Source organism: Lethenteron reissneri, chromosome 30 (genome assembly GCF_015708825.2).
Source record: "Lethenteron reissneri isolate LAM-NWPU_2019-01 chromosome 30, ASM1570882v1, whole genome shotgun sequence".
NCBI classification, from domain to species: Eukaryota; Metazoa; Chordata; class Hyperoartia; order Petromyzontiformes; family Petromyzontidae; genus Lethenteron; species Lethenteron reissneri.
The window spans coordinates 13273258-13301128 of record NC_083808.1 but is presented as its reverse complement, the minus strand read 5'-3'; the positions used below and the strand labels follow the sequence as shown (position 1 = coordinate 13301128).

Below are 27871 nucleotides of genomic sequence, written 5' to 3'. Positions count from 1 at the left end.
AGAACAAGAGCAACGACATCAAAGTGATACTGAATGGGCAACAACGGAACAGAACCCGTCAGAGGTACAGACAAATTGACAACATTAACAAAATGTACAACAGGCACATCGCACCAAAAACAAGGACGAGGTAATGAATGGCTGGAGAGGGGATGAGCGCAAGGCGGAGGGATCACGGTCGAGCAACTAAGACAGCCCTACAGAAGCGCGCAGAGAACCAAAAAGCGGGTTTGCTACAGATGCATTCCCTCTGAAGTTCAGTGTTACAGATGTAAAATCCAGGCAAGTGGTGCTGCATGTGAAGCACAATCGGTGCACTTTGTGCTTCAGTCTCATTTGGTGGTCGACCTGGTCCATTTTTAATCTGGCGTTGGTAAAATTGGGACCACTCAGCGGGCAGTGGCCATGTGATGGAGCAGTTGTCCCCCGCGATTTTGTTAATGTGGAGTTTCCACTGCTTGGTTAATTTCACCAACGGAGACCAGATGTCATCGTATGCGTGACTGTGTGAATTTTATTTCCACGCATTCATTAACAAGGCATAACGTACAACTGTACAACATGCAACGGTGTTTAAAAAAATACCGTGCACTCTATTGCCTTTGCAAACAATGCCTCGTGGGCAATCGCGATTGTCTCGGGGGATTTTTTTCTCTCTCTCCCCAATCCTCTCTATGTAATCACACGAGCGAAATTGCCGTTGCGGGATATTGCCGAAGTTGAGTGTGCCGTAATGTGCGTCAATTCATTGCCTGGTAGGCGAACGTCTTGACACACGAGACAATTGCATGTTAATTCAGAGCGCTAAGCTGCGCCTGAGTCACTGGACGGCCAAGGTGGGGCGATTCGTAATACGTGACCCCCCCCCCCCCCCCACGGTTCGCAAGGAAATCCCCGGAGAGGATGCAATGCGCACTTCTGCAGAGCCAACCCAAAGAGAGCCCATTAGCTTGAGGGGCATTGCTGACAGCCTAATCTGGATTGTAAACTACCAAATTGCCAAACTGCCAAGCTGCCAAGAGAACCAATAACAAGGCAATCACTCGCACGCGCACACGGAAACACGCACATTGGACATCCTACCGCACCGCGTTTTGGCTACAGGAGCGTGGAATCTGATCGTTTAATGTCTTAGAAGCCAAGCAGAGCATTGTGGGTGAGCATTCATCTCGATCAGCTGTCCTGGGTCAGTGGTGGAAATTTTGAATTTATATAGCAGGAGCCAGGCTCTTCTTCATAAGACGACCGCTGACGACTTCTAGAAAGTGGGTGTTATTTTATTGAACTCAGAAGGATGATCAGCCGAGTTGACGGCAGCCATCCCATTGAGTAGGTAAGCATCAAGAAGGGGATGAAAGTGTTGTGTGTGTACATATAAGTTCTTGAGAGTAATGTAGTTACTCAATATGGACAAGCCAATGCTCTTGGGTAAAGCCTAACCAATGTCCTCAGAACAAACAGGGCAGTTATATTTTTTATTTATAGTTGCAGACAGAATTAGCCTTTACATGCCGAAACACAACAACATATAATTTGATGTTTCTTTTATATCTGTATAATTTTAAGGACATTTACGGTGACAAAGACGAAGATTCCCCCCTATAACCTATATAGGTTGTTGGGGCAAGTGCTGTTAACAGAGGACCTATGAAGGCCGGCATGGCACACAAGTGGGTGGGAGGTCAACATCACACCCGGCTCCCTTTGTCTCCCCAATGCTGATGTTTACACTCTGCACTAGGTACTCATTTATGGCTGAGTAGATCTAGGGGAGAGCGAGGACGGGTTCAGATACTCGTCACCAATGTTGGCTGTGAGCCGGAATTGAACGAAGGATGCACGGGGCTTCATAGCACATCACGCTAACCACTACACAACCGCTATTACATGAATATAGGAAAAAGAGAATAGGCTTTACCCTTTCATGCAAAAGCTTCCTGTAGACAGAGTGTCCCATTGAGCCATCTGGTCTCTTTTCGATTAAAACATCCAAGAATGGAAACTGTCTACAGGAAAGCCACCCATACGGATGCCTACCTAAGACCTGACTCCCACCACCATCCATCCCAGAAGAATTCCCTCATCAAAACTCTACACCATAGAGCTTGATGTATTTCTGACCATCATCATCTAGCCAGTGAACTGGAACACGTACACCAAGCTCTCAAGATGAATGGATATTCAGACTACACAATCCGTAAAGCTATCACCCCAACCAGTGGGAAAGAACCATCTGAAGACCCAATCAAAACCATGACCTTGCCATACATAGCAGGGGTCACCAAAAGGATTTCCAAAATCATGAACAAACACAAGATCCAGGTTCGATTTAACACAGTACATAAAATTCGTGATCTGATCCCATCTGTGAAGAATGTGATCCCTGACATTCCATACCCCGGCGTCTACAAACTAACCTATGTCTGTGGCAGTAGTAACATTGGGGAAACTAAGCGACATGTCTCGGACCGTGTTCGTAAACATAAGGCAGATCTGAAACACGGTAGGACCAATACCTCGGCCGTGATTGATCATTGTTTTAACGCGGTGGGCTCACACGAAATTGATTTCTCTAAGACGAAAGTACTTTGCAAACCCACTGGCTATCAACAAAGATTCGTTCACGAAGCCATCCATATATATAGACACAGACACAATTTCAACCGAGAAGATGGGTACAAGCTGAGCAATCATTGGAAGGACGTTATTAACCAGTTTAAGTCACAATTGGCTGTGATGTTCCCATCCTACCACCATCCGATGTTAGTTGTTATTTTCGGCTCTCTGATTTTTTACATTAACAGATTCAATTTCTCACTAACACAGCTACCTCGCACGCCATCCTCGAGGCTGCTGCTTCACGATTTTCCATGAACATGCTAATCTCTCACATTGACATACAGGTAGTCCTCTACTTACGATGGAGATGCGTTACGACGACCCCATCGTAAGTCAAAAATATCGTAAGTCAAAGATGGCCTAGCCTACCCAGGAGTCTTAAAGAATGGTGATAATTGAGCAAAACAGATCAATTTACAGTACCGTACTGTATAAACTATATACTGTTTGTATTTATTAATTACAATACTGTATTGTACAGCAATATGCAAAGTAAAAAAACCAAGGTAAATTCTGAGCCTACCTATATGAACTGCAATTTAATAGAAAGGCGGGAGATGCGTACATCCCGGCAGCATCCCAACGTACAGTATCGTACCTCGTACACTGCTGCGTTTGCCTGCCGCACGAAATGTAAAATATTTTACAATTTTTTCGTATCGCTATCACCATCGTAACTCGGGGACTACCTGTAGCCACCTTGGCGCGCTCGCCGTGGAGGATGATCGGCGATCTCCCATTAACATGCTCATTTTTACCTGGCAGCACTTTGATTGGTGGAAAATACACCACCAGTTACATCAACATTGGCTGCTGAAATTGGGCTACGCCCATTTCAAGCCTTTATAAACAGTTGTCTTTAGAAGCTAACCCCCCTTTTCCTGATGACGGCCGCTTGAGTTGCGATCGAAACGTCGTAGTTTTTTGTTATTTTCTTTGAACCTATCTACGTGACTTTATGGAATGAATTCCTACAGTAACGAAAGCTTTAAGTCAAGATTTAATATATGTGTAGTGACATAGAATTGGTCACTACGTAGCATAGCGCTGGTTGCTGGCAGAGAAGGGGATCTGCAGTTGCAGCAGCCCTGTCTGTCAGCAGGTCACGTGACAAGCCATAGAGAGGGATGTAGGGAAAGGTTACAGAGGGGGCACGTGAGGGAAGCCTTGGAACCCGCTAGTAGGTTCTAGAAAGGGAGTTTGGCCGGGGCGGAGCGAGGCCATGCTGGGAAGATAAAAGGGGACCCAGAGGAGGAGCTCGGGGCTGTTTGCTTAGAGTGGGATTCCCGTTGTGCTGCTGGAGTCTTCGCCGCCGTCAACGTCTTTACTGCTCGGCGTCGTCAGTCAGGCAGTCTGCCATCTGTCCTGACTGGGAGCTGTAGTTACTCTGTATGGACTGTGAAGGCTGTTAATAAATAGAGTGCCTCCTACTCATAATGTCTCTGAGTCAGTCACTACATATGTATTTATTTGAAAAGCTACGTTCTGCATATGAAGGATACGCACAAGACAGAGGACTCCTATTACAGCACCTCTCCTGTGTTTGTGGAAGGAGCAAAGCCCAGTTGCAGTGCCAACCCCATTGGTTTTAGGTGATGCAAAGCAAATATGAGGAAATGGCACAGGCACGGCTGGATGAATAATGCTGCAGTGTTAGTGTACAGAAACATACGCACACACAGAAGAAGGTGTCATAAATTTGCCACCTGCCCTGTTATATATGGATGAGAAATGATTCCCATGGCAGTCTGTGTTTCTGAAGGCAACTTTTAATCTCTTATGAAAAAAACACGAAACTTGCAACCCGGGCCCTTGTGAAAGTAAACTTCAATGAGTGCAGGATTTATACAGACCGGTTGTGCAAAGGGCACCCAGCCAAACACAGCACACATCTACAAACGCCTGTGTGAGCACGATTTGATGGGATGAGACAGTTTAAAGCAAAGTTAAAGGTTATAGGGGTGTTTTTTTGTTGTAGAGGTTATTCATCGACAGGCAGTCAATGTTTCATCTCCGAAAACTTAAAAAGCAAATCTGGTAATCAATTTGTCCACAGAATATGAAATGGTGCAATAACAGCTTTCTTTAAACAATATTTTGTATTTGTTTAACTTCTCTGTCCTATTGACAGGCTTTGGCCACTACCAGGCCGACTGCTGTAATCTCGCGTTACATGACTGCTGGGGTTCTCTTCTCTCTGACCCACCTGGTTTCTTTATTTCTAACTTTAATACATATTTTTTTAACTTGATATCAGCGAGGGACTATTTGAAAGCGGTACGCAAATAAGCAAAGGAATGTGCCCAATGAGGTCACACGAGTACTGGCAGGGCCAGGCATTGTACGGTGCCTGCTATTTGTATTTATGCAAAGGTAGAGGGCAGAGCTTGAGACAGCATGTATATGATGTCACGTGCAGTCTGATATTTGAATATGAATGAGATTGACAGCTACAGCTTGTTCTTTTTTAGGTTTAATGAATTGTCCAAGATCCTAAATGGAACAAAGTAGTTTGGAAACACGGCCTGGACTACATCATTCAGTTGCCATGACAATTATGGCAATGCCATTAATCGTCATGTGCTGACTCACCGCATTGTCTCCCTACGGAGTCAATAAAATAATTATTTTGTGGGATGTCCAAAGATGGTCGTGGGGGGGGGGGGGCGCCGTGTCATGCTCGACAGAGCACGGAGACATTTGGGCTCAGTTTACTGTACTGGAAGGGATTCTGCCTTGGTGCAAGTGTTATCGCTCTGGGCTCGCAGCAATTGAGAGGTCACCGGGTTCAATCTCCCCGGCACGATAGTTGAAGCAATGGGGAAGTTTCTAAAAATCCCCCCCCCCGCGCCCATCCACCGAGCTGTATAAACGGGTTCATCGCAGTCTGTCAATTGGCAGACCGGCATAGAAATGTCGGCCAAATTCCCTTCAGCTGGGGCTCTCTCTAGAGCTCCCTATAGTGAAGGCCCTTCTGCCGGCAGTGGTGTGAGTTACAATTTGACCTTTTACCACCTTGCATCATACAGATTTATTAATATTGTAAGTACTCAGATGTATATAACAGCTAGTTATTTTTTTTGTATGTGAAAATTTATACAAAAAGCAAAACTTGCCAAGCAGAACTCGGGGTAATTGATTGCATCGTTTGCATATAAGCAACATTTTAAGATACCAAATTGGCTTCATCCCTGCCCAAAATGCACTAAATCTTGAAGCTTGCACATCAGATATTGAGAGCTATCCTCTGGTCTCAACCTTCACAACTCCTCGAAATCCCAAGCACTCCTCCTACTGGGCACCGGGCGACGTTTTAACTCGACTCCACTTCCTCCTGCTTGAGCCATCGCCGCCGGCTCTACCTTACCGAGTCGCGCTGGAACTTGGCGGTCCGATCGCGAAATTGTGATCGTTAAAAGTTATAATGAGAATTATTAGAATTATGACTCGTATACAATTTATTTTACCTCGTTTGCGCTTACTCTGCAGTGTAATAAATACCAAATATTCATACTAAATAAAAATCAACCAAATGTTCTAATTTGCAGAACTAATTTAGAAACCAACCACTAACTTCAAATACAACCACACACACTTCGTTACCAGTGGGTTATATACACTACTTGAAAGGCAATCTTACAACATCAGTAAAATACAGTAAACAGTCAACATCCCTCCGTAGTAAACAAATACAGTACTGCAATTGGGTGTTGACTGAGTCATGCTTTTTTTTATTTAACTTTTTTAATTTTCCAATTTATATTTAAATGTGTTACCAAGTCTGTTATGTGCATCGCCCAGTGTCAACACTCACTAACTGGCTGATTAAATCTTTACGTAAATGTATATTTACATGTTGCACGTTGTGCATTGTTGTGGGATGTTTGAACATTTAACTTCTTTCGCACCATATGTAGCCAACCGTGCTAATTGAAGGTATGGGATGCAGTTTGCTCGATTGACGCGACTGATTCCATCACTGATTATTATAATGACTATTATCATTAAGATGACACCACAGAACTACTTCTGAAGTCCGCTTCAAAAGCCTCCTACTTATCCTAAGCGTTGCATTTTTTTACATCGCACGGCAAACGGCGATGGCAGCATGGGAATGAATTCAATAATCCTGAGAGTTTTTGTTGAAGTCATGAACGAAATTTAACTTGCCTGATTGTTCTGCTTCCGTACGGCTGATGTAGATGCAGAGCAACTAACTACAAATTCACATTGAGGTGGTCAAGCTAGATAACCGCATCAGGAGCCAGCGGAGTGAATCGTCGCTGTGATGTCTCCTTCGTATTTGCGGATCGGGCATTGTAACGTTATATGTTGTGTTATCTGTTCTGAATGACCACAGTCGTACACTGGCGAGTTTTTAATTTTCCATTTGTGCATCAGGTATCTGCATCTGCCATGGTTTCTGCAGTGGATGCGGTTTAGAGTGGACCATGAGCTTCGTGGATGATCATCTGCGTTGGGTCTTTCACAAGTGATTTATTATAAAATGGCGAAGGTGGGTTAAGAAGTTATACACTAAGCTAGCACCACTGAGGTCCTAGGTTTGCATCTAGGGTAACCACCCGTTCGTTATCTTCAGGATCTCGTGCGTAGTGAGTCGATGGAATCGGCCTGATCGCCAATGTCGTCACTGCATTCGGCTGAAAACCAGCTCAAAGACTCGATATTGATTGATATGCAGCAAACAACGTTTGTGTAAAAAAAAGGTATATAGAAGCGACTTCAGAGGTAGATCTGTGACACACAAATATATCGTCTTCTGTGGCTGTCTTTTCTTGCAGCTGCAGAGTACCAAATGTATTTTTGAATTTTTATTATCTCAGGGGACACGGTGTCCATAGCACATTGAAATAAATCTGGGGGAAATTAAATGACACGGAAATAGTGAGAACCCAGTTTAATAATCATGGGTGGCTGGCCTGGATTCGAAGGCCGGACATTGGCGGTGCTGGCTCAGTGCTCTGACACGGTATTTGTCCCATGTGCCACCCTGCCACCTCAGGATTGATTGGATACTTAGCCACCAAAGCAAATGGGGGGGGGGCAGTAGTGGGGACAGTGATTAGCCTACACTGCGCTATGAGCTTGACATCCTGACGTTTGACTCCTGGCCACGGCTAACATCAGTGGCACGCAAAATCGGATCCGGTGCGGGGGGCCTCCCTCTGCCACTTCTCCAACCCGCACCTGTATGGTGAAGTAGGGTCAAACAACCCCTATGACCGAAACAACATGTGGAGGCCTTCATCAATCAGTGCTGTAAATCAGGGGTCCCCAACCCCTGGGCCGCGGATCGGTACGGGTGGGTGGCCTGTTAGGAACCGGGCCGCACAGCAGGAGGTGAGAGCGGTGAGTCCGCGCGTGGCCCCCCCATTATTTTATTGACCACTTACGTCCGCGCTTCTTTCCCGCACTGCGCACTTGTCTCAGTCACAGTGTTGGTAAGCCCACAAGCTAACCCCTAGTAGCCAAAATGAGTAAAAAACAAACGTCGCTGGAGAGCTTCTTTGAAAAGGGGGAAAGACCCAATGATGAACCCCACCCCCCCACCCCGGTCCGTAAAAAAATTGTCTTCCACGAAACCGGTCCCTGGTGCCAAAAAGGTTGGGGACCGCTGCTGTAAATGACTTTCATAGCCATTAATGTAACCAGCACATCCGATGAGCACGGCTGGCTACGTACGGTACGGAAGAAGTTCAACGTACATACATACAGCACACAGCCTGTTATTGGGCTTGGTTACTCATAACAGCTGTTAGTCCACTGAACAAGAAGTTGCCTGGAAATGGCAATAGAACGATATTGCAATGAGTTTCACTCCGGGGCATAGAACTGGACTGAATAATAACGTCCAAGGGTTAGGTAGAGCGGACTCCTCTCCAAAGCCTTTATTTATTACCCCAACTTTACTCTGCAAAAAAGACAAGTTTAAAATATGATTTCCTTCTCTGTGGAACAGACTCGTGCATAAATTACACAACAAGGAAACGTTGTTCGAATCCTCAGTGAAGATTTCAATATTGTATGTGGACTTTAACAGTTGCCATCGACAACCAAGTAATTTTTTGTTACCGTGGGATTGGCTTTTTAATGTAATTTTGACGTTACACAAGCCCAGATTAAAAAAATATATATTTGGATGGAACGCCTGTGGACCAAATCATCACGAAATGCGCACAGTCTTGCCAGATCCCAGAAGCTAAGCACAGATCCCAGAAGCTAAGCATAGTTGAGCCTGTTCAATGCTCGGATGGGGAATCACAACACAGTTGGTGTAGCCCGTGGAGGCTACATTGTCAGACAGTGCAGGATGCAGAACATCCATTGTTGTACTGTACTTATTTACAATGCTCCTGCATCTACGCTCACCACCTTCACCAACCCGCATTGACCAGCATGGCGAAGTATGATGACATAGCCTCCTCCAAACGACCTGCACGGCATGGGGAGGAGATTCTTCATCTAGATTGACAAAAGGGCTGTACACGTACAGAATACGAGAATTACAGTATTGAAATAAAACAAACTCTCCCTTTGAAATAACAATGCACGGTACCGGGTGAAATGTGAACCATGTGCCACATTTGGGTACGCATCAGAATATTCTGAGCCAGATCGGTTGGCTCCGTCCGTGAGTGAGGCCTCACGATGCGCACAGAGGGCGGGAGTTGCACTCTGCTCATTCCGTAGACCCGTCGCATAGGAAGCTGCGTGAGAACTGCACATAAAGGGACCACGAGGCGACGCGGTGTGTGCACCTAGTCTGGCACAATCGCCGTGGCAGTTGTTGCTGCTGTACCTGTGCGCCACACTGCCCTTCTTGATTTCTGTGATCACCAGCGGCTCGCTCGGCTTTCTGTGAGTCGGCGCTGCAACACAGGACAACGACAGGAGCGTCACATCACGAAGGCGTTTTTGAGATGTATGAATAAAAAACAACTCCGCATAATTCAGGCAGCCCTCAAAGAGAAAAAAAATAGGTGCCGTTTCAGGCAATGGCCCCTCTTCACAGCGGAGAGATGAGTATCGGAAATGCGTGCGTCTCCACCACGCTCGAACAAGCCTTCTGTGGTGCTCATCTCTGTTGGTAGCCCCGAGCAGCGGTGATAATTCCACATTCCCATAGTAGGGCCCAGTTTATCCACATTGACTTCTTTAACACAACTCTCGCTTTGCGAGAGTTGTGTTAAGGACCCCGGAAAGGTGAAGGTCGCGCTTTACTCCGGACTTGCATATAACTCTAAACTTTACCATTGTTTTAACTATGTTTATCGTTGAAATCTTATCGTTATAAACGCATAATCACCACCACCATCAACTTCATCATCATCAAACCTCGGAAAGAGGTCAAGGATAAACACGAATATTAGGAGGAATGTGTTACACGACTCCTCTTATCCGCAGGAACCGGAGTCAATGGCAATGGAATTTTGTATGTGGCACAGATAATCGTCAACAGCAGCATCAATCCACAATAATAATCACTGATAAGCACGGACCGTAGGAGTAATTTGTTTGCCACTTCTGGTTCACTCTTCTGGCTTGTGAAATAGCCTTGGATAATTGGTGCAATATCTCCACGGGTAATAGAGGAGTTTCAATCCATAGAGTCTGGCCGTGGGTGAATAGGGTCACAGATACACAGAACTACACTATACCTGTTAATTTACTTTTGAAAAATAATTCTACAATGTAAAATACACGTCGAAAACTGACAAATACATTTATTTTTTGACAACACGATTTTGGTACAGAGAGCTTAGTGGATCACAAATCGTTAACCAAATCCCTTTAGAAATATTCTGATGACATCACACCACCCATTTAAACTGGGGGACATTGTCACAATTCTGACAACTGCCTGATAATGCTGGTTTTAACTACCCGGGAAAATGACGCACCTTGTTAAACGTTGTGCGAATGTATCCCCCGTTGAGTCTCCCCCCTCCTAATAAATGGCCCAGTGGCATCGTGATTGTACCACTTGAGTGATGTAGGCGGGACTAAACGAGTCTTGCGGCGCACTGTAATGGGGCTCGTGCTTTATCCAATAAATAAATAAAATGTGTGGATTGCTTTCCAATAACGCTACTGGTGGTGTCGAAGCGGCGATACATTGGCAATTTTATTAATTCACAGTGTCGGATGGAGGAGGGAGTACGACACACATTATATGCACGCGATCCGACCTAAAAATAAAAACCCCAAAGATGAATCATTATATCGGTCGCGAAAGCCTAATGTGTTAAATTCAGAAACGTTTACGTAAAAAAAACTTTTCATCATAGAGGACTGGTGGAAGAGATGCAGCAACGTGCCATGCAAGGGAAACATCGCTGCCCTGGAGGACACAATGCTCTGATGGAGCCTGCGAGGCATGGTGGTTGGTGACATCAGCCTATTAATCTTCTAATTGGTTTATTTTATCGAACACATAGCTCTTGGGCAAATATGAATGCTTGGGGAATGGGACGCATTACAACTTTAGAGTGGCAGATGTCAGCTTCGGGGAGCATTTGCATTAAAAGCACATAATTGCTCTCTCCAGAATGAGTATAGTGTGAATGCGTTTGCCAGTAATTGTGTGCAAACACCCACAAAGTTGATTGAACGAGGATATGCGTGTGTGTGTGTAATGTAGTGGGAGTGCTAGTGGGAGTGGTATCGCAGCAGTTAGTGCGCTGCGCGACGAACGCAACGACCCGATTCCCGTTCATCGCTGCACCAGTGACGATTATCTGAACCACTCCTGGGCATCCCCCTCGGTCGACTCATCCTCAAACGAGTACCTGGCACGATGTGTAAACATCAGCACTTGGGAGATAAAGGTGGCCAGGCGAGGTGCTGGCCTCCCACCCAACTTCGTGTGCCATGCCGACCTTCATAGGTGCTCGCTAACAGCACTTGTCCCTAAAATCTGTTTAGCCTAAACAAACAAATGTCTGCAATTTAACCCGAGTAGCTTTCAGTTAGATTGTAGGAGAAAAGTGCTGTGAGCACGGCACTCACTCGGTGATGGGTGGTGCGGTGAGTGAGTGGACGGCACAACACACCCGGCTGCATTTGTCTCTCTGGCGTTGGTGTTCACACACCACCGCATACTTATTTAAAGCTGAGTAGACCCAGGCCAGGTTCAGAATACAAACCTCCACGAATATGCATTGGCCAAGAGTGGAACCCAGGGAACATATTGGACAGAACTTGCCCAGCCAGACGAAGGCCAAATCAAACATAATACTTATTTGTTTTTGATCACTTCATCAAGCACAACGAAAGCTAAACAAACATATAATTTGGAATTCTTGAACAGGCCAGATGATTTGAAAGTAGATATGGCCAATGTTAGATTCACTAATCACAAAGAAAATATACTCGTAAAATAAAACCCATTTCACTGCCGCTGCCTGATATGGCTCGACTGAGACAAAAGTTTCGTATCAGCACAAAATATACGTGAAGGAAAACACATTTAAAGACCCATTGCATACAACCACAAGCGAGTGATGAATAAAAGCCTAAAGTATAATGAACAGAATAGGCCTGAAAGATCTTTTGGGGAAACTTAGTAAAAAAAGAAGTGACCTTGCCTTCCCTGCATCCTGTATGTGGAGGCAATCAATTTCCATTGAACCTGCGGGGCTAATTGGACATGCTCAGGCACCGTTGGCATTGATTACGGTGGAAATTGCCGTATCACGTTCCGCACAAACACTGCCAGCCACTTTTGCCAGCAGCCCGAGCCAGCTGGGAGAGGAGTCAGTTGCGAGCAGCAGCTCGAACGGGGAGAAGTTGCAAATGGGAAGCCTGGCAGCATCACAACACACTCGTCGCTGCCTTAGGGCCAATTTGTACATTTGCACTTCCTCCCAGAAACCTTCATGTGCGTGCCTGTGTGTGTGCACGACTGTGTGAGGAGCTCACATATCCATTGGCTGGGCCATGTAGCTCGCATGCCGAGCCACCGCATGCCTAAACAGCTTTTGTTCGGCCGGATCGAGGGGGATAAACGGGCACGGCACGGGCTAGAGAAGAGATGGAGTGATGTGGTACAGGAGGATGTGGAGCTGAGTGGACTTGCCGATGACTGGTACCAGTGGTGTCAAGATCGGCCTCTGTGGAGGAGGCTCGTGAAGGAGGCTACTGGGCAGTTGGAGGCAGTCGCCCTCCAACAACAATGGAGGGGGGAGGAGTGATGCTCACAACAACGAGCGGAGCGCCGGGTGGCTAAAACACAGCAAGTTGGCACAGTAGGGGGCACAGGTAGTGCATCGGCCACTCATCTCAGTCGACCCGTGGCACCTGGGTCTGCCCCGTGACCTCCTGTCAGCGGGCGTTCGACACTTCACGTGGCCTCAAGGTGCACATGGCCTGGCACAAGCGTTGTGGTGACGTCACCGCCACTTAGTGGCGAATGGCGGTTGTTGTTGTTGCACGACTATGGGGAGCGGTAGTGTAGTGGTTAGCGCTACGCTGCGCTCACCGCCGGCGGCCCGAGTTCGATTTCTGCTCATGGCCACTGCCGGTGACGATCATCTGAACCGGTTTTGCGCCTTCCCTAGGTCGACTCAGCCTCAAATGAGTACCTGGTGCAGTGTGTAAACATCGCCACTGGAGAGACAAAGGCGTTCGGGCAGGGTGCTGGCCACCCATCCCCTCGTGTACCGATCCGGCCCTCATAAGTGCTAGCTAACAGAACTTGCCCCAATAGTCTGTTAAGGCTATACGGGGATCTTTGTTTTTGTGCAGTGGGGTCGTGGTTAGCACACTGTGCAATGAACGCACCTACCTAGGTTCCATGACCAATATCCTGCACATGAATAATAACGGTGACGAATTTCTGAACCAGTCCTGGGCCTCCCCTCGGTCGATCCAGCCTCAGTGTCTGGTGCCGTGTGTAAGCATCAGCACTGGGGAGACAAAGGCGGCCAGGCGTGGTACTGGCCACTCAGCTCTTCGTGTGCTGTGCCGGCCTTAAAAAGGCAACCCACAAACATCACTTTCCCCAACAGCCTGTGAAAGGCTATACGGGGGATCGTTGTCTTTGATTATATATTGGCAATGCATACTAACTCACTAGCGCATGCATATTAATACTAAACGACTGTGTTGGCAGTGGTGGACAAGTACGAACGAGAGAACACAGTACCACCATTGTGTTTGTTTAAATATGGGCAGTAATTAATATGGCAAAACATTAGCTGTCGGGCTCGTCGACCAGGCAAATAATTAGCGCTGCGCCGCATGCGGCTGGCGGCTCCGCTGAAGTCTACGCAGCTGCAGCGCGACTGCCAGTCGCTCGCGAATATTCCGCCACGGAGCATCGGACAGGGACGCTGCCGCAACACGGAGGGAGCGTGAGAAGATCTCGGGACGATCGTTTATTGTGAAAATTCGGTCACAGTTCCTATGATCACTGTCACATTGCTTTTATGGTTTTATTTTGGTGATTTCGAAAAGTTTTTTGGTTTGCCCATGTTTGTTTGTTGTAGTACGGAGTTAGACTGATGGCCTTAATCTAAGTTGCCTTGTGGTTATTGTTGTTGTTGTTTGACTTTGGGATTTTTGCACACAGCGTTGTTGTACAGTGATTTTTCTGCAATATTTTGCTGTCTTGGATTTTCTGTTTGCACATCGATTGCACCCGATTCAAGAGCCGAATGGCTCACAGGGCTATACCTAATAAATGAAACTGGAACTGAAAACTTGCCCCTCCCCTCTGCGTATCGATGTCAAATCCCCACTGCCACCCTCCCAGTCTGAAATGCAGATGTTGGCCGAAGCTGGTCCCCTTAGTGTCACGCGATGGCGCGAGACGAGGGGGAGGAAAACGGTGGAGTCTCAAACAGGAACCGTATTGAAGACTCGACTAGGTGGGTATCAGCCCTGATTCCTCTCTCTCTCTGCAGCCCCAATGCAGCGGGTACCGCTCTCGACCGCGTCGCAACAACCGCACATTAAAGAAGGTGTGGAAATATTTTGTTCATGAATAGAACGACCATCAGGCACACATCATTGATGACTGCCCCCATATTCTGGTGGGACAAGTAGACTCCATTCAGCTACCCCAATACAACACACGCGTGTTCTGGTGGGGCAAGCGGAACTCCACTCAGCTCCCACCCCGGATGCTGTGGAATGGCGACAACGCCATCTAACAGAGGGAGATGCTGTTGCTGCCACACCCACCCACAATGGATGCTATCTATTGCCTTTCTATAGCCCCACGGTGCGTTTTAAATTCGTCTATTTCATGAATTTGAATATTTTGTTGTTATGCTTGTTTCCTGAGGAAAGCCTGAGTCCCAATACACTTTTTAAGGAAGGCCTGTCAAGTTTTCTCATTTGGTAGCGACATTGTCCCGAGTAATTTGCAGATACATGTCGGCATTTGGATGTTTGGTCAATATCCGTGACATTGTGTGTGTTTTTCTTTATAGCTATGGGAGGGAACCGATCATATGAAGGAACCCCCATGCACAACAGGGGGAGAGAACATACAAATGCCACACAGAGAGGCGCCCGCTTCGGGAATTGAACCTAGGTCCCTCTTGCGCTAAGGCATGAGTGTTACCACTGCGCCGCCCTGGATATATGTATGTGTGTTGACACGTATCCGCGTGCAAAAGAGAAGCGTACGCATCCAGTCTCAAACTTCCGTTTTCTCAGCTCAATATATTTCAGCAGTCTCATCAGGCTTCATGGTGTCAACAGGTCTCCAACTCTAATTATCCACTCTCTATCTCTGACCTGTATACGTATGTGCTATGAATATGGGCGATTGTCCGAAGCATCACCTATTGTATATATTTTCATTCATTTTGAAGCCACATGGTGTTATTTAGGAATGTGTTGAGTTTTTTTTTGTTTCAGTTGTGGCTGCTCCACACAGCAGCAATGCAGCCTTCATCAGAGCACGATACTTGAGATCCTATTCGCTGCACAGGCACTACCCATAGAGGCATTGGTAATCAATCACAATGATCTCTCATACTGCCCATAGAGGCATCAGTAGCCAATCACAATTATCTCTCACACTGCCCATAGAGGCATCAGTAGCCAATCACAATGATCTCTCACACTGCCCATAGAGGCATTGGTAATCAATCACAATGATCTCTCATACTGCCCATAGAGGTATCGGTAGCCAACCACAATTATCTTTCACACTGCCCATAGAGGCATCGGTAGCCAACCACAATGATCTCTCATACTGCCCATAGAGGTATCGGTAGCCAACCACAATTATCTTTCACACTGCCCATAGAGGCATCGGTAGCCAACCACAATGATCTCTCACACTGCCCATAGAGGTATCGGTAGCCAACCACAATTATCTTTCACACTGCCCATAGAGGCATCGGTAGCCAACCACAATGATCTCTCATACTGCCCATAGAGGCATCAGTAGCCAATCACAATGATCTCTCACACAGCCCATAGAGGCATCAGTAGCCAATCACAATGATCTCTCACACTGCCCATATAGGCATCAGTAGCCAATCACAATGATCTCTCACACTGCCCATAGAGGCATCCGTAGCCAATCACAATGATCTCTCACACTGCCCATAGAGGCATCCGTAGCCAATCACAATGATCTCTTACACTGCCCATAGAGGCATCAGTAGCCAATCACAATGATCTCTCACACAGCCCATAGAGGCATCGGTAGCCAATCACAATGATCTCTCACACAGCCCATAGAGGCATCAGTAGCCAATCACAATGATCCCTCACACTGGCCATAGAAGTAATTGCATTGTTCATGCATGAACCAAAGAGACAGGAACAAGTTATCATTGTCAGGGGGAAAATGTGTCACATTATTAACTTGTTTGCCCTCTTGGCCTTCACAGATGCTCGCTAACTAATACAGCGGGATTTAGACTTCACATTTAACACTTAAAAATATGAAAATATGGATTTAAAAAATGTCATTCTTATCAGGGCCCCATGGCATATACTGTAGTATGCTTTCAACTATTATTCACTCGATATCCGTGGCCTCTCTACGTGCTATGAAGAAGGGCCATTTCCCAAACAGTTGCTTATGATATATTATTCCTTTATAGTGCTGTTGACGAATGTGTGTTAGCTTTTTGTGATTTGTGCCAACAAAGCAGCATCACCAAATCGTCAGTATGAACATGAAAGACAGGTGTGGTTTTACATTGTCCTCGGGTAGCTTTGTCTACATATTAGATCACCTTTCGCAGTTGCATTTGCTTATGAGGCCCAGCCCTACTGATGCGACTCAGTCAGGTTGAAACTTGTCCAAATGCTTGTTTAAAGGGACGCTACAACGGAAACTTTACGTCGGACAGAGGTTCTAAATGTGAATGTATTAACCATTATATTTCCTTTGCGCAATTAACAAAGTGATTTAGCTCTTGGATTCACCGTGCAATAAAAGCCAATCTCCTTTCACCTTTGCTGTCTTTTCGAGGAAATAAAAAAAGGGCTTCATTTTTAATTTGCAGTGGCAGCACACAGAAATCCCGAGCTGTGAAGCCAGGAAAATCTGGCACACACCACGGCTCCCCATCAAACGGTGGTATATTGTTTCTATATTAAAGTTAGCACACAGAATGTGAGGAAAAATCCAATGTTCACGGAAATAGATTGAACTAACATCTGTTGAATTCTGGCAACGGTGAGCATTGCTGAACAAGCGCCTCGTGTAATGCGTTTATAAGTGGGTTTCGTGTGCGAGAGTGTGTTCGCAGTGGTATGGGTGGAGTGGTGGCACTGTGGTTAGCGCACTGCGCGATTAACCTGGTGACCCAACTTTCGATTACGATCAACATTAGTGACGATGCCACGAAATGTACCACTCAGCCTCAAATGAATATCTGGTGTGAAATGTGAACATCGCCTCGAGGAGACAACGTTGATCGGACGTCGTGCTAGCTACCCACCCCCTCGTGTGCCATGGTGACCTTAATAGGTTCTTGCTCACACCTCTTGCCCCTAAAGTCTGGTAAGGCTATACAGGGGAACTTTGTCTTTGGTCAGCCAACAATAACAAAAAGCAGAGGAACGATGCTCACAACAATGCGTGGAGCACCAGGCGGATAAAATTCTGCAAGCTGGCAAAGGGGGAGAGCACAGGTGGTGTAACTGTCTGTCATCCCAGTCTATTATCCCATGGCACCTGGGTCTGTCTCATGACCTCCTATCAACGCCCCTTCGACACATCACGTCGCCTCAAAGTGCACCTATCCTAGCACGAACAGTGTGAAGACATCACCGCTGCTTAGTGGTGAACGGTGGTTATTGTTGTTTATGTGCGCCGGCCTTCATAGGTGCTCGCCAACAGCATTTGTCCCAACAGCCTGTTAAAAGACCATACGAGAGATCTTTGTCTTTGTGTGTGAGCACATGTCTGTGTGTGTGTGTTATCTCTGTGCATGCACATGTGTTTCCGTGTTTCTTTGACATGGATGTGTGCGTGCTACTGCTAGTAATTGGAAATCTCACACTTACACGTGATGGTAATTCCCAGCTCCACGCCTTTCTTCTTGGGAAGTGTGACGTGGAAAGTGCCACTGCTCGGAATCACCGACTCTATGAATAAAATACACAACAACAACAGCGAGCAGGATTGCCTCCATACTTCTACACAAATGATAGCGCAAGGAAGTGGCTTATTGCGTGGAAATGTATAGAAGCCAAATACACTGTACGCATGTTGATTCTAAATGGGGAGGGAAAAACCGGAGGACCCAGAGACAAGTCCACGCAACCACGGAGAGAACATGTAAACTCCGAATATACAAGTGTCAGGGTTGAAATCAAACCCACCTCGTGTATACCAGGCGAGATAGTTAACATCCGGTATACAGAAGGTCGTGGGTTTGATCCCAACCCTGATGCCTGTATATTTAGAGTTTGCATGTCTCCCCGGGGTCGCGTAGATTTTATACAGGTCCTCTGGTGCTTGGAGGATGCATTCTCACTGTGGTAGTACAAGTGTCAAGGTGGAAACAATCATAGGGAGAGAGCTTCTGCAATGCCATGCTTGTGTATCCTGGATGAGGCTGGAAGTTGGGTTTTTCTCCGAAACCTTTCAACAAGTTGGTAGAGCTGGGCCGTGTTTGTCGCTCACTGATTTGCACTAATTTAATGCCGTTACCGCCACTCATCACCAAAGTGCTCTCGAATTATTTTGACGAAGTACATTAGTGGCCACTGATGAGTGACAATGTTCTTCAGGCTCCAGAAGGCACAGCCTGGGTATTTTGCGGAGAAGTGGCACTGCTGCAGATTCAACGAGGATAACACAAATGTGAAAATTTGTTGAGGTGAACAGATTTGTACACGTAAAATGCATTGTTGGATTAAAAAAGAAATGCATTTACGGTAACCTTGAACACATTGCATGTGGTTGGATAAGTGAAACATTAAGTAAATACTCTCGGTGCATTTGGGTATAGATTCCATGCCATGCTCCCAAAACATTGTTCAGCTGTTGCCATGTTGACATTTGTCAAAGTGAGATTTCAAAATAAATCATGCATAGCATAAACGCGTTTAAAAAAAAACATAGTTGATCATTAATACTCTGGACACAACTGTATTGATTTTATTTGATCCAATTTTAGTGAACTGTTAAGTCCAGTTTAAACTGCGTCCGCCAACGCTTTGCCTGGTTGGCTCACTTCTATAAAGCAACTCGAAGTGTCTCCAGTTTCAAAGGGGCGTCTATTAATTGGTGTCGCTGAGCCAGTGATCGGATTTACACTTTTCAAGTTGGGGGGGTCAATAAATTCCCTCAATGTGACACTCCTTCGTATTATACGAAAGAGACGTCACAGCGATGAAACAACTACGCTGCTCTTTGACGCAGTTATCTGGCTTGACCACCTGAATGTGAAATTGTAGTCATTGCTCTGCCATCTACATCAGCAGCCGTACGAAAGAAGAAGATGAATATTGTGATGGATAACAAATGGAAACATTTGCAATTATGGCCATGAAACCCAAACTATGGACCATCTCGTAAACCACTGTAGCCTGCGCTCCTTTAGTGGAGGAAAAGCAAAACCACGCAAACTTTAACTTCCCAAACCCTCTCGTCATGGTTAACAGACCTCGACATTGGCATTCATCTCCGGAATATATTGCCGCGAGATAGAATGGAATAGTAATACAATCTGTAACGTGCACAATGTTTCAAAGACATAAGTGACCACGACCGTTGAGGAAGAGAGCCAAGCTCCGTGCAACTCTAAAGCCAGGTGAAGAAGGTGGCGCCTCTAAGCGTCTCTTGAAAGTCGGCGTAGATTGAATGCTGCAGAATTTTGCAGCGGGATAGCAATTATGGGCTCGATTGTGAGGTGAGTACTCTGCTACGGCGCCACAGGTATAATCCCCTCTATCAAATATACTTCCAAAAGAAGTGGCTGGGTGACTCAGAGGTGAGAGTGTGGAGGTGGCACTGCTGAGTTCCTCGGTTGAATACGGGCAGCCTGTGAATCAATTGGGTTCTCAAGCGCAGTGAGATTATGGTCTCAGCCCAATCACCAATGACTGCACACATACACACAAAAACCCCGTCATCAAAATAGGCACCGCACTTAATTAGGCTAAACTCCGTGGTACATTTCGTGGCATTTTCACGGTGAAGCGGCGGGCGTTTGCGTTGCGCACACAAGAGGTGGCGGCAAATGACTCGCGGAGCCAAATCTCACCGGCAACGTCAAACTCCACCTCGAGTGAGGCGCTGCCCACCAGGGCCTGCTCGTGGAGGTACTGCGACACCTCTGCCAGCGAGCCCAGCTCCGCCGTGGGGATTCCATTGACAGAGAGGATGCGATCGCCCGGCTGCAGGAGGCCGCACCTGTCGGAAGGAAGCGGAAGGAAGCGGGTGGACACAACAACAACGGCGAGCGCTGATCGTTACTACTGTGTAGGTTTTTTTTGTTGTGGTGCTGCTGACCAGTTCTCCCCCTGTCGCACTGCGCATCGTTTGGCACGGCGTCCGACGTTTTACTTCACGTGCTCGGAGCTTCTAAAGGAGCCAAGCAGGAAACATTGAACATTGTGCCGGCTGAACAACAACACACGGTGCAACCTGAAAACACAGCAGAGTTATGGCAGTGACCTCTATTTATCAACGGTCATTGCAATATTTGATCAATTAGATTTTGACATGCTCATGGATTACCTCGTACGCTGAAACCTGATCGTGCAATGACTATTTTACTATACCCCATGTAGCGGAGGTAGGAACAGAGGACCTGTGTTCTTTCCTTTTTGGTGTATTTATACTAAACTATGTTTTATTTCACAAGGTAAGGTCCACTGAGCTACACAGCTTTTTTTCAGAATGGACCTGGCCACAAATGATAGCTCAACGACGTGGCTTATCATGTGGAAATGTAGAGCAGCCAAACACTCTAAACGCACATTGATTCCAAATGTGGAGGGAAAAACCGGAGGACCCGGAAACAAATCCACACGACCAAGGGGAGAACATGCAAACTCCAAATATACAGCACGCTTCAGGATCGGGATCGAACCCACAACCTCCTATATACCAGGCGAGGAAGTTGACATCTCGCCACTGTGGCTAATGGCCTTGCTACCAAGGACATTCTTATCCGGCCTCCGTGTCCCGCATGCGCCTCTCGTCCTCAGGTCGTTTAAATGAGGGCGACGACTACAGCGCCGTGATTTCTCCAGTGGACAGTGGGGGATTGGTGGACTGAGCGGCCCCCAAGGTGTCCCCCCTTACACAGCAGCCCGGTAACATTACAAAAATATTGCCCCCCATCCCCCCGCTCTTATATTGCCATGAATTCAAATTAACTGGAGGATATTTGATTAAAATGGAAAAAAAGACATAAAACACGTTGTTACAAATATGGAATTCCAATGAGAATGAAAGCATTTTAGTAGTTTACCCTGTGGGAACATTCGAAGCCAATTTGAGGCTGCTCAGTTTTATCGAAAAGCAATGCCTCCAAGCTCATTACACTCTCTGATGCAAAGCTACATGTGGTACCCAAACATCATCTTTATTCCAATTATTGCCATGTGGCAGTTCAGCGGAGATAATACGATACATTTTTGGGGAGCAAAGGTAGCAGTTGCTAGTGTGCTATGCAACAGAACCAGCAATCTACGTTTGGTTCCTGGCCACGGCTAACGTCAGAGGTGATTGATATCTGAATGGGTCCTTCATCAACCCGCACTGACCAGTGTGGTGAAGCACAGTTAAAACAATCTCCACAGGAGGGACACGCCACAGTGAGGCTTCATCCAGCAGTGGATTGACAAAGAAATGTAAATTGTAATTGTTTTCATCAGACAGTATAGGCATTGACTCGTGCAATCAAGGATTGAGCAAGGCATACTCACGAGGCAGTACACCCTTGCAGTAATGTCAGCTGTAATGCAAATCAAGTTAAGGAATACAAATATGTATATCTAACACTGGACTTAAAATTGTAACACCAAGGGGTATGCAAAGAAGTTTTGCTTGATGCGTTCTCAATCAATATTTTCTACGCCTTGTATGTTGAACTTCTTCCGCACTCTACATTATAAACCATGTCAATCGGAGGTGCGGGGTAAGGACAACAAACTAAACACAAAAAGCAGCTTTAAAGAAATTATATTTAAATCTAAATTAGTGGTTCTTAACCTTCACTGTAGCCTCTCAATCGATAAAAAAAACTTTTAATGTTAATAAATACATAGGTTTGATAAAAAACAAAGTGGTTGTACTTACATGCCCATGCTTAATTTGTGTTTCGATGATTAGCTTCTAAAAAAGTTTGGCTATGTCTCGCACTCCCAGCAAGGGCATCTTGCACCCCCCCCCCCAGGGAGTGCAGCGTGCACTCCAGTTTAAGAACCACTGCTCTGGATGATTTAAAGGTGTATAGCTCCAGTGGTTTCCTAATATCGGAAGAAAGAGCATTCCAGACGGCTGCAGAAGCACATCTGAAAGCGCTCCCTGGAGGGTCATGGTCGACAAACCATTGCTATTGTCCAATAACTTCCCAATGGACATTGTGGTTACAAGGCGAAAACATCAGTCTATATTGAATCTTCCCTTGAGAACATTGTCACAGACAAATGCACATCGTAAGTACACATATTTATATATGACTTGTGTATAATTCACGAGTACTGACTGGTTAAGTCAAAACATCACTTGCTCAAATGAGAAAAGTAAGTGCGCCACGGTGGCATAAAGGAGGTCGTGAGCGATCCTGACGCCTGCTGTATATTTGGAGTTTGCATGTTCTCCCCGTGGTCGTGTGGATTTTTCTCCAGCTCCTCCGGGTTATTCCCTCCACATTTAAAATCAACATGCGTTTAGAGTACTACATTCGGCTCCTATACATTTCCATGTGATAAGCCACTTCGTTGAGCTATCATATGTGGCCAGGTCGCTTCTGAAAAAGGGCTTTATAGCTCAATTGGCTAAATAAATGAATAAAAGTTGTCTTCATCCGAACTGACAACCAGTTGTTGAAATTCCACATTGTTATGACAGGATACAGTTTACCCAAAGGATGACGATTTGTTCAAAACGTATCCAAAGTATTAAACATTTTATTGGATCCCGAGACCTGACGAGCTGAGACGACCACCCGGCCTTGTATTTGAACTCGCAACCTTTGAGCCAAGCATGCAAACTGCAGCACAGGCCGTCTCGACAGCCATGATATTGACGGGCAACAAAGGTGCCGATGGCGACGTTGCAGACACACATTTGCTCATCTTGGAAAACAATGGGATCAGATGCTTGAGTCAATGCACATGAGCAGGCAGCATGCTTGCACTGTGCTCATGGAACCTGTAGGAGAATTGGGATACGGCTGTAAACTCCAACGATAGAATAATATGACGCTCCCATGCGAGTAGTTGGCACCGTACTTGCGAACCCGAGACACAGCCATAAAGGCTTGAAACAGAGGTCACCACACACACACGGACACACACTGTAGAAGCAGCACCTGTTTAAATGAGCTGTGTGTGTGTGCGCGCATCACGACCAAGGCCTCTAAAGCGTGAAGGTGAGCGGTTCGGCACATCGTAATTGATTTACTTCCAATGACAACACCTGAACTGGAGAGAATGGCCTCACCCTCTCAGTGACTAACAAGGCACATTCTTCGCGAACTGCACAGCAGGCATATTATATTAGCTCACTGCAAATCCAGCACCAAGGAGAGCTCCACGTTTTACGAAGCACAATATTTATATTTTGGACAGATAGTGAGATAGCCATCGTGCTTAGCATTGAGCCCTTGCTTCAATGATTGTTAAAGCCAGGTACCGTATATACAGCATCAGGGTTGCTAACCCAACACATTCGAATTCTGTTCATTATGTTCAAGGATTTTCAGACATTCAGACATCCACTCATTGATATCACAATTACTGTAAACAGGTACAGTAAAACCTCTCAAAGCCATAAGGTTATATAAAATACATTTTGACTTAAAACTTTCGTGACTGCAGGAATTCATATTCTTGGTTCTTTCGGTAAAGTCACGTAGATAGAAAAATAATAATAACAATTATAATAATAAAATAATAATAAATAGAAAATAATAAAGGCACAAAAACACAATAAAAAAGTTAAATTAAGTACAAAATAAATTGAAAAAAAAAATCCACGACGTTTCGATCGAAACACAAGCGGTCTTACTATTTTAAAATTTTATTGTGGTTTTTTGCTTTTATTATTTTCCATTTTTTTTATGATTTAAATTTAAACTTTTATTATTTAATTTTTTTGTTTTCTATCTACGTGACTTTACTGAAAGAACCAACAATATTAAGTAAATACTGCTTTTATTTTAATTTTACACAGAAACCAAAAACCCGACCTGCATATGTTCACTAGAAATTCTAACCTTCAAACGTACTCGTTGTATGGAATGCGGTGAACCCGTTCCCCTGGATGCCACGTGCTCTGCAAAGGTGGTCACTCACTTGTTTCAGGAGCACCATGGTGGCGAGATGTTAACTATCTCGCCTGGTATACAGGAAAGCGAGGGTTCGATCCCGACCCTGACGCCTGGACATTTGGAGTTCACGTCTCCCTATGGTCGCGTGGATTTTTCGCCAGGTCCTCCGGTTTTTCCCTCCACGTTTAGAAACATGCGTTTAGAGTATTTGGCTGCTTATACATTTCCACAAAAGCTACTTCTATTTAAAGCTTTCGTGACTGCAGGGATTCGTCTTCTTGGTTCTTTCGGTAAAGTCACGTAGAATGGAAATAATAAAAATAAAACATAACAAAATAATTATATTATTTTATTATGTTTTATTTTTATTATTTTATTAGTAAAATAATTATGTTATTTTATTATGTTTTATTATTATTATTTTATTATTTCCATTCTACGTGACTTTACCGAAAAAACCAAGAAGAAGATAAAGCTACTTCGTTGAGCAATCATTTGTGGCCAGGTTTCTTCTGAAAAAGAGCTCTACAGCTTGGTGGGCCTGGTAAAAAAACATAGTTTCGTTTCACATCTTTAGTTTAGTTTCTTTTATATTTATTTTCCAAACATTCTTCAAGCCCGTCAGCAAATTTGTTCGGCCTTCCACATCCACTGAACCTCAGCCTCCTCCTTTGCTTAATGGAGATAGTGATTATTGTGTGTAATCAAATTGTAAATATTACATCAATTGTTATTAAGTGTTAATTAAATGAGTTCGTTGTAAATTATGTGTAAACATAAATGTGTAAACATAATTTAACTTGAGAAAATTATTTACATATACCAGACATCCCCTACGAACAGAGAGCCTCCCCCCAAATTCTCACCCACCCACTCACCACACTGCAGGTCACAGAAACTCGCTCACCCACACACTCACCACACTGCAGTTCACAGAAACTCGCTCACCCACCCACTCACCACACTGCAGGTCACAGTAACTCGCTCACCCACCCACTCACCACACTGCAGGTCACAGTAACTCGCTCACCCACCCACTCACCACACTGCAGGTCACAGCAACACACTCACCCACCCACTCACCACACTGCAGGTCACAGTAATTCGCTCACCCACCCACTCACCACACTGCAGTTCACAGAAACTCGCTCACCCACCCACTCACCACACTGCAGGTCACAGCAACTGACTCACCCACCCACTCACCACACTGCAGGTCACAGCAACTGACTCACCCACCCACTCACCACACTGCAGGTCACAGTAATTCGCTCACCCACCCACTCACCACACTGCAGGTCACAGCAACTGACTCACCCACCCACTCACCACACTGCAGGTCACAGTAATTCGCTCACCCACCCACTCACCACACTGCAGGTCACAGTAATTCGTTCACCCACCCACTCACCACACTGCAGGTCACAGTAATTCGCTCACCCACCCACTCACCACACTGCAGGTCACAGTAATTCGCTCACCCACCCACTCACCACACTGCAGGTCACAGTAATTCACTCACCCACCCACTCACCTACTGACTCACCACACTGCAGGTCACCTCACTTCCTCCGCTTCTTCCCTCACACTTTGAATTGCCTCAAACCGTCTCTGTTTATTAAGTTCTTTGTAACCTTGCAAAACTTAAGAACATCAACGCTTAACGATTACAACTTTAATTCTGCAGTTCCGTTTGTGTGAACAGCGACCAAAATATTTAATAAATACATCATATGTGCTGTACTTGCCGGAGGTGAAGTAATGGGAGCGGTGGGTGCAGTGGTTTCACACACTGAACCATGAACCCGGCGACCTCGGTTCGATTCCTGGCCACGGCTGACATTGGTGTGGCAAGTGATTTGAAGCGGCCCTGGGAACCATCCCTTCACCAACCCGCACTGACCACAGCATGTTGACGACGTCTGGACAAACACCCCTCCAATGCCAACGCGCCATGGCCTAGGCATTACATTAAACAGGGCGCTTGTTAGCGAGTCTGTGCTGATTACCTCTCGGCAGGGCTGTCGGGCTCGATGTATCCGATGAGCAGCGGCGCTCCGAAGACGTCGGTGGAGAAGGTGCCGCCCTGCAGGTGCAGGCCGAAGCCAGGGCCCCCGTCGGAGGCGAGGTGCAGCGCCACGCTCTCGGTGTGCACCACCTGGCCGCCGGGCCCCAGCGTGCTGCACGCTGTGCGATTCGCACGCATGCACACACACACGCACGCACACACACGTATGCACACGCACGCACACGCACGCACACACAACAAAGACAAAGATCCCCCGTATAGCCTTAATAGACTGTAGGGGCAAGTGCTGTCAGCGAGCACCTATGAAGGCCAGAACGGTACACAAGGGGGTGGGGTGGCCAGCACCACGCCCGACCGCCTTTGTCTCCCTAGTGGCGATGTTTACACACCGCACTGGGTACTCATTTGAGGCTGAGTCGACCTAGGGGAGGCCCGGGACCGGTTTAGATAATCGTCACTGGTGTTTGCCGTGAGCGGGAATCGAACCCGTGTCGCCAGGTTCGTAGTGCAGCGCGCTAACCGCTACACTACCGCTCCCCACACACACACGCACGCACACGCGCGCACGCACACGCGCACACGCACGCACACACGCGCACACACGCACGCACACGCACACACACGCGCACACACGCACGCACACACACGCGCACACACGCACGCACACGCACACACACGCGCACACACGCACGCACACACGCACACACACGCACACACACACGCACACACACACACGAACACACGCACACACACACGCACACACACGCACGCAGCGCAGCAACGGCGTCACGCAGTGCCACCACATGAGCGGGGCGCACGTGCGCCCAGCAACTCTGGTAGTAAGTAAACCCCATGCAACAGACTGCTGATGCTGATGCATGTTCGCTGCTGCTGTTGCTGCTGCTCTGCAAGCCCAGCTAAGTCTTCAAGCAGGCTTTGGGGCAACCTTTCAAAAAGAAGAAGAGCAATTTTTGTTTAGTTTTTTTTGTCCTTGGCCGAAAATGGTTCGAGAGCTACATCACACGCAGAGCTACTTGTACACAAACACAACATGTATATACAGCAGATGACAACACACATTGTGACTTGAATAAAACAAAATAGGTGATAGAAAATCTGCATCTAGTTTATTCCCCTCTTAGTTATTCTTTAACAATACAATTTGACTGTACATTATGTTGTCACCAGGACATTCCATGGTGACCCATTCCCTGGCATATTTAATACATTATATATACGTAAAATTAGGTGTTAATATTTAAGTAAA

The 27871-nt window shown here is 46.1% G+C and overlaps 1 protein-coding gene across 3 annotated transcripts in view; it reads right to left on the bottom strand.

Annotated features, from left to right (window-relative positions):
• Positions 1-27871, bottom strand: part of LOC133349539 (glutamate receptor-interacting protein 1-like) — a 334917-nt gene that overhangs the window by 52735 nt on the left and 254311 nt on the right. For all 3 annotated transcript variants that reach the window (XM_061563083.1, XM_061563082.1, XM_061563084.1), the window contains 4 exons: positions 26585-26762; positions 20334-20482; positions 18127-18207; positions 9440-9509 (listed from right to left, as the gene is read on the bottom strand). In XM_061563083.1, the coding sequence (XP_061419067.1) occupies positions 9440-9509; positions 18127-18207; positions 20334-20482; positions 26585-26762 (478 nt within the window). The remainder of the gene's footprint in view (positions 1-9439; positions 9510-18126; positions 18208-20333; positions 20483-26584; positions 26763-27871) is intronic.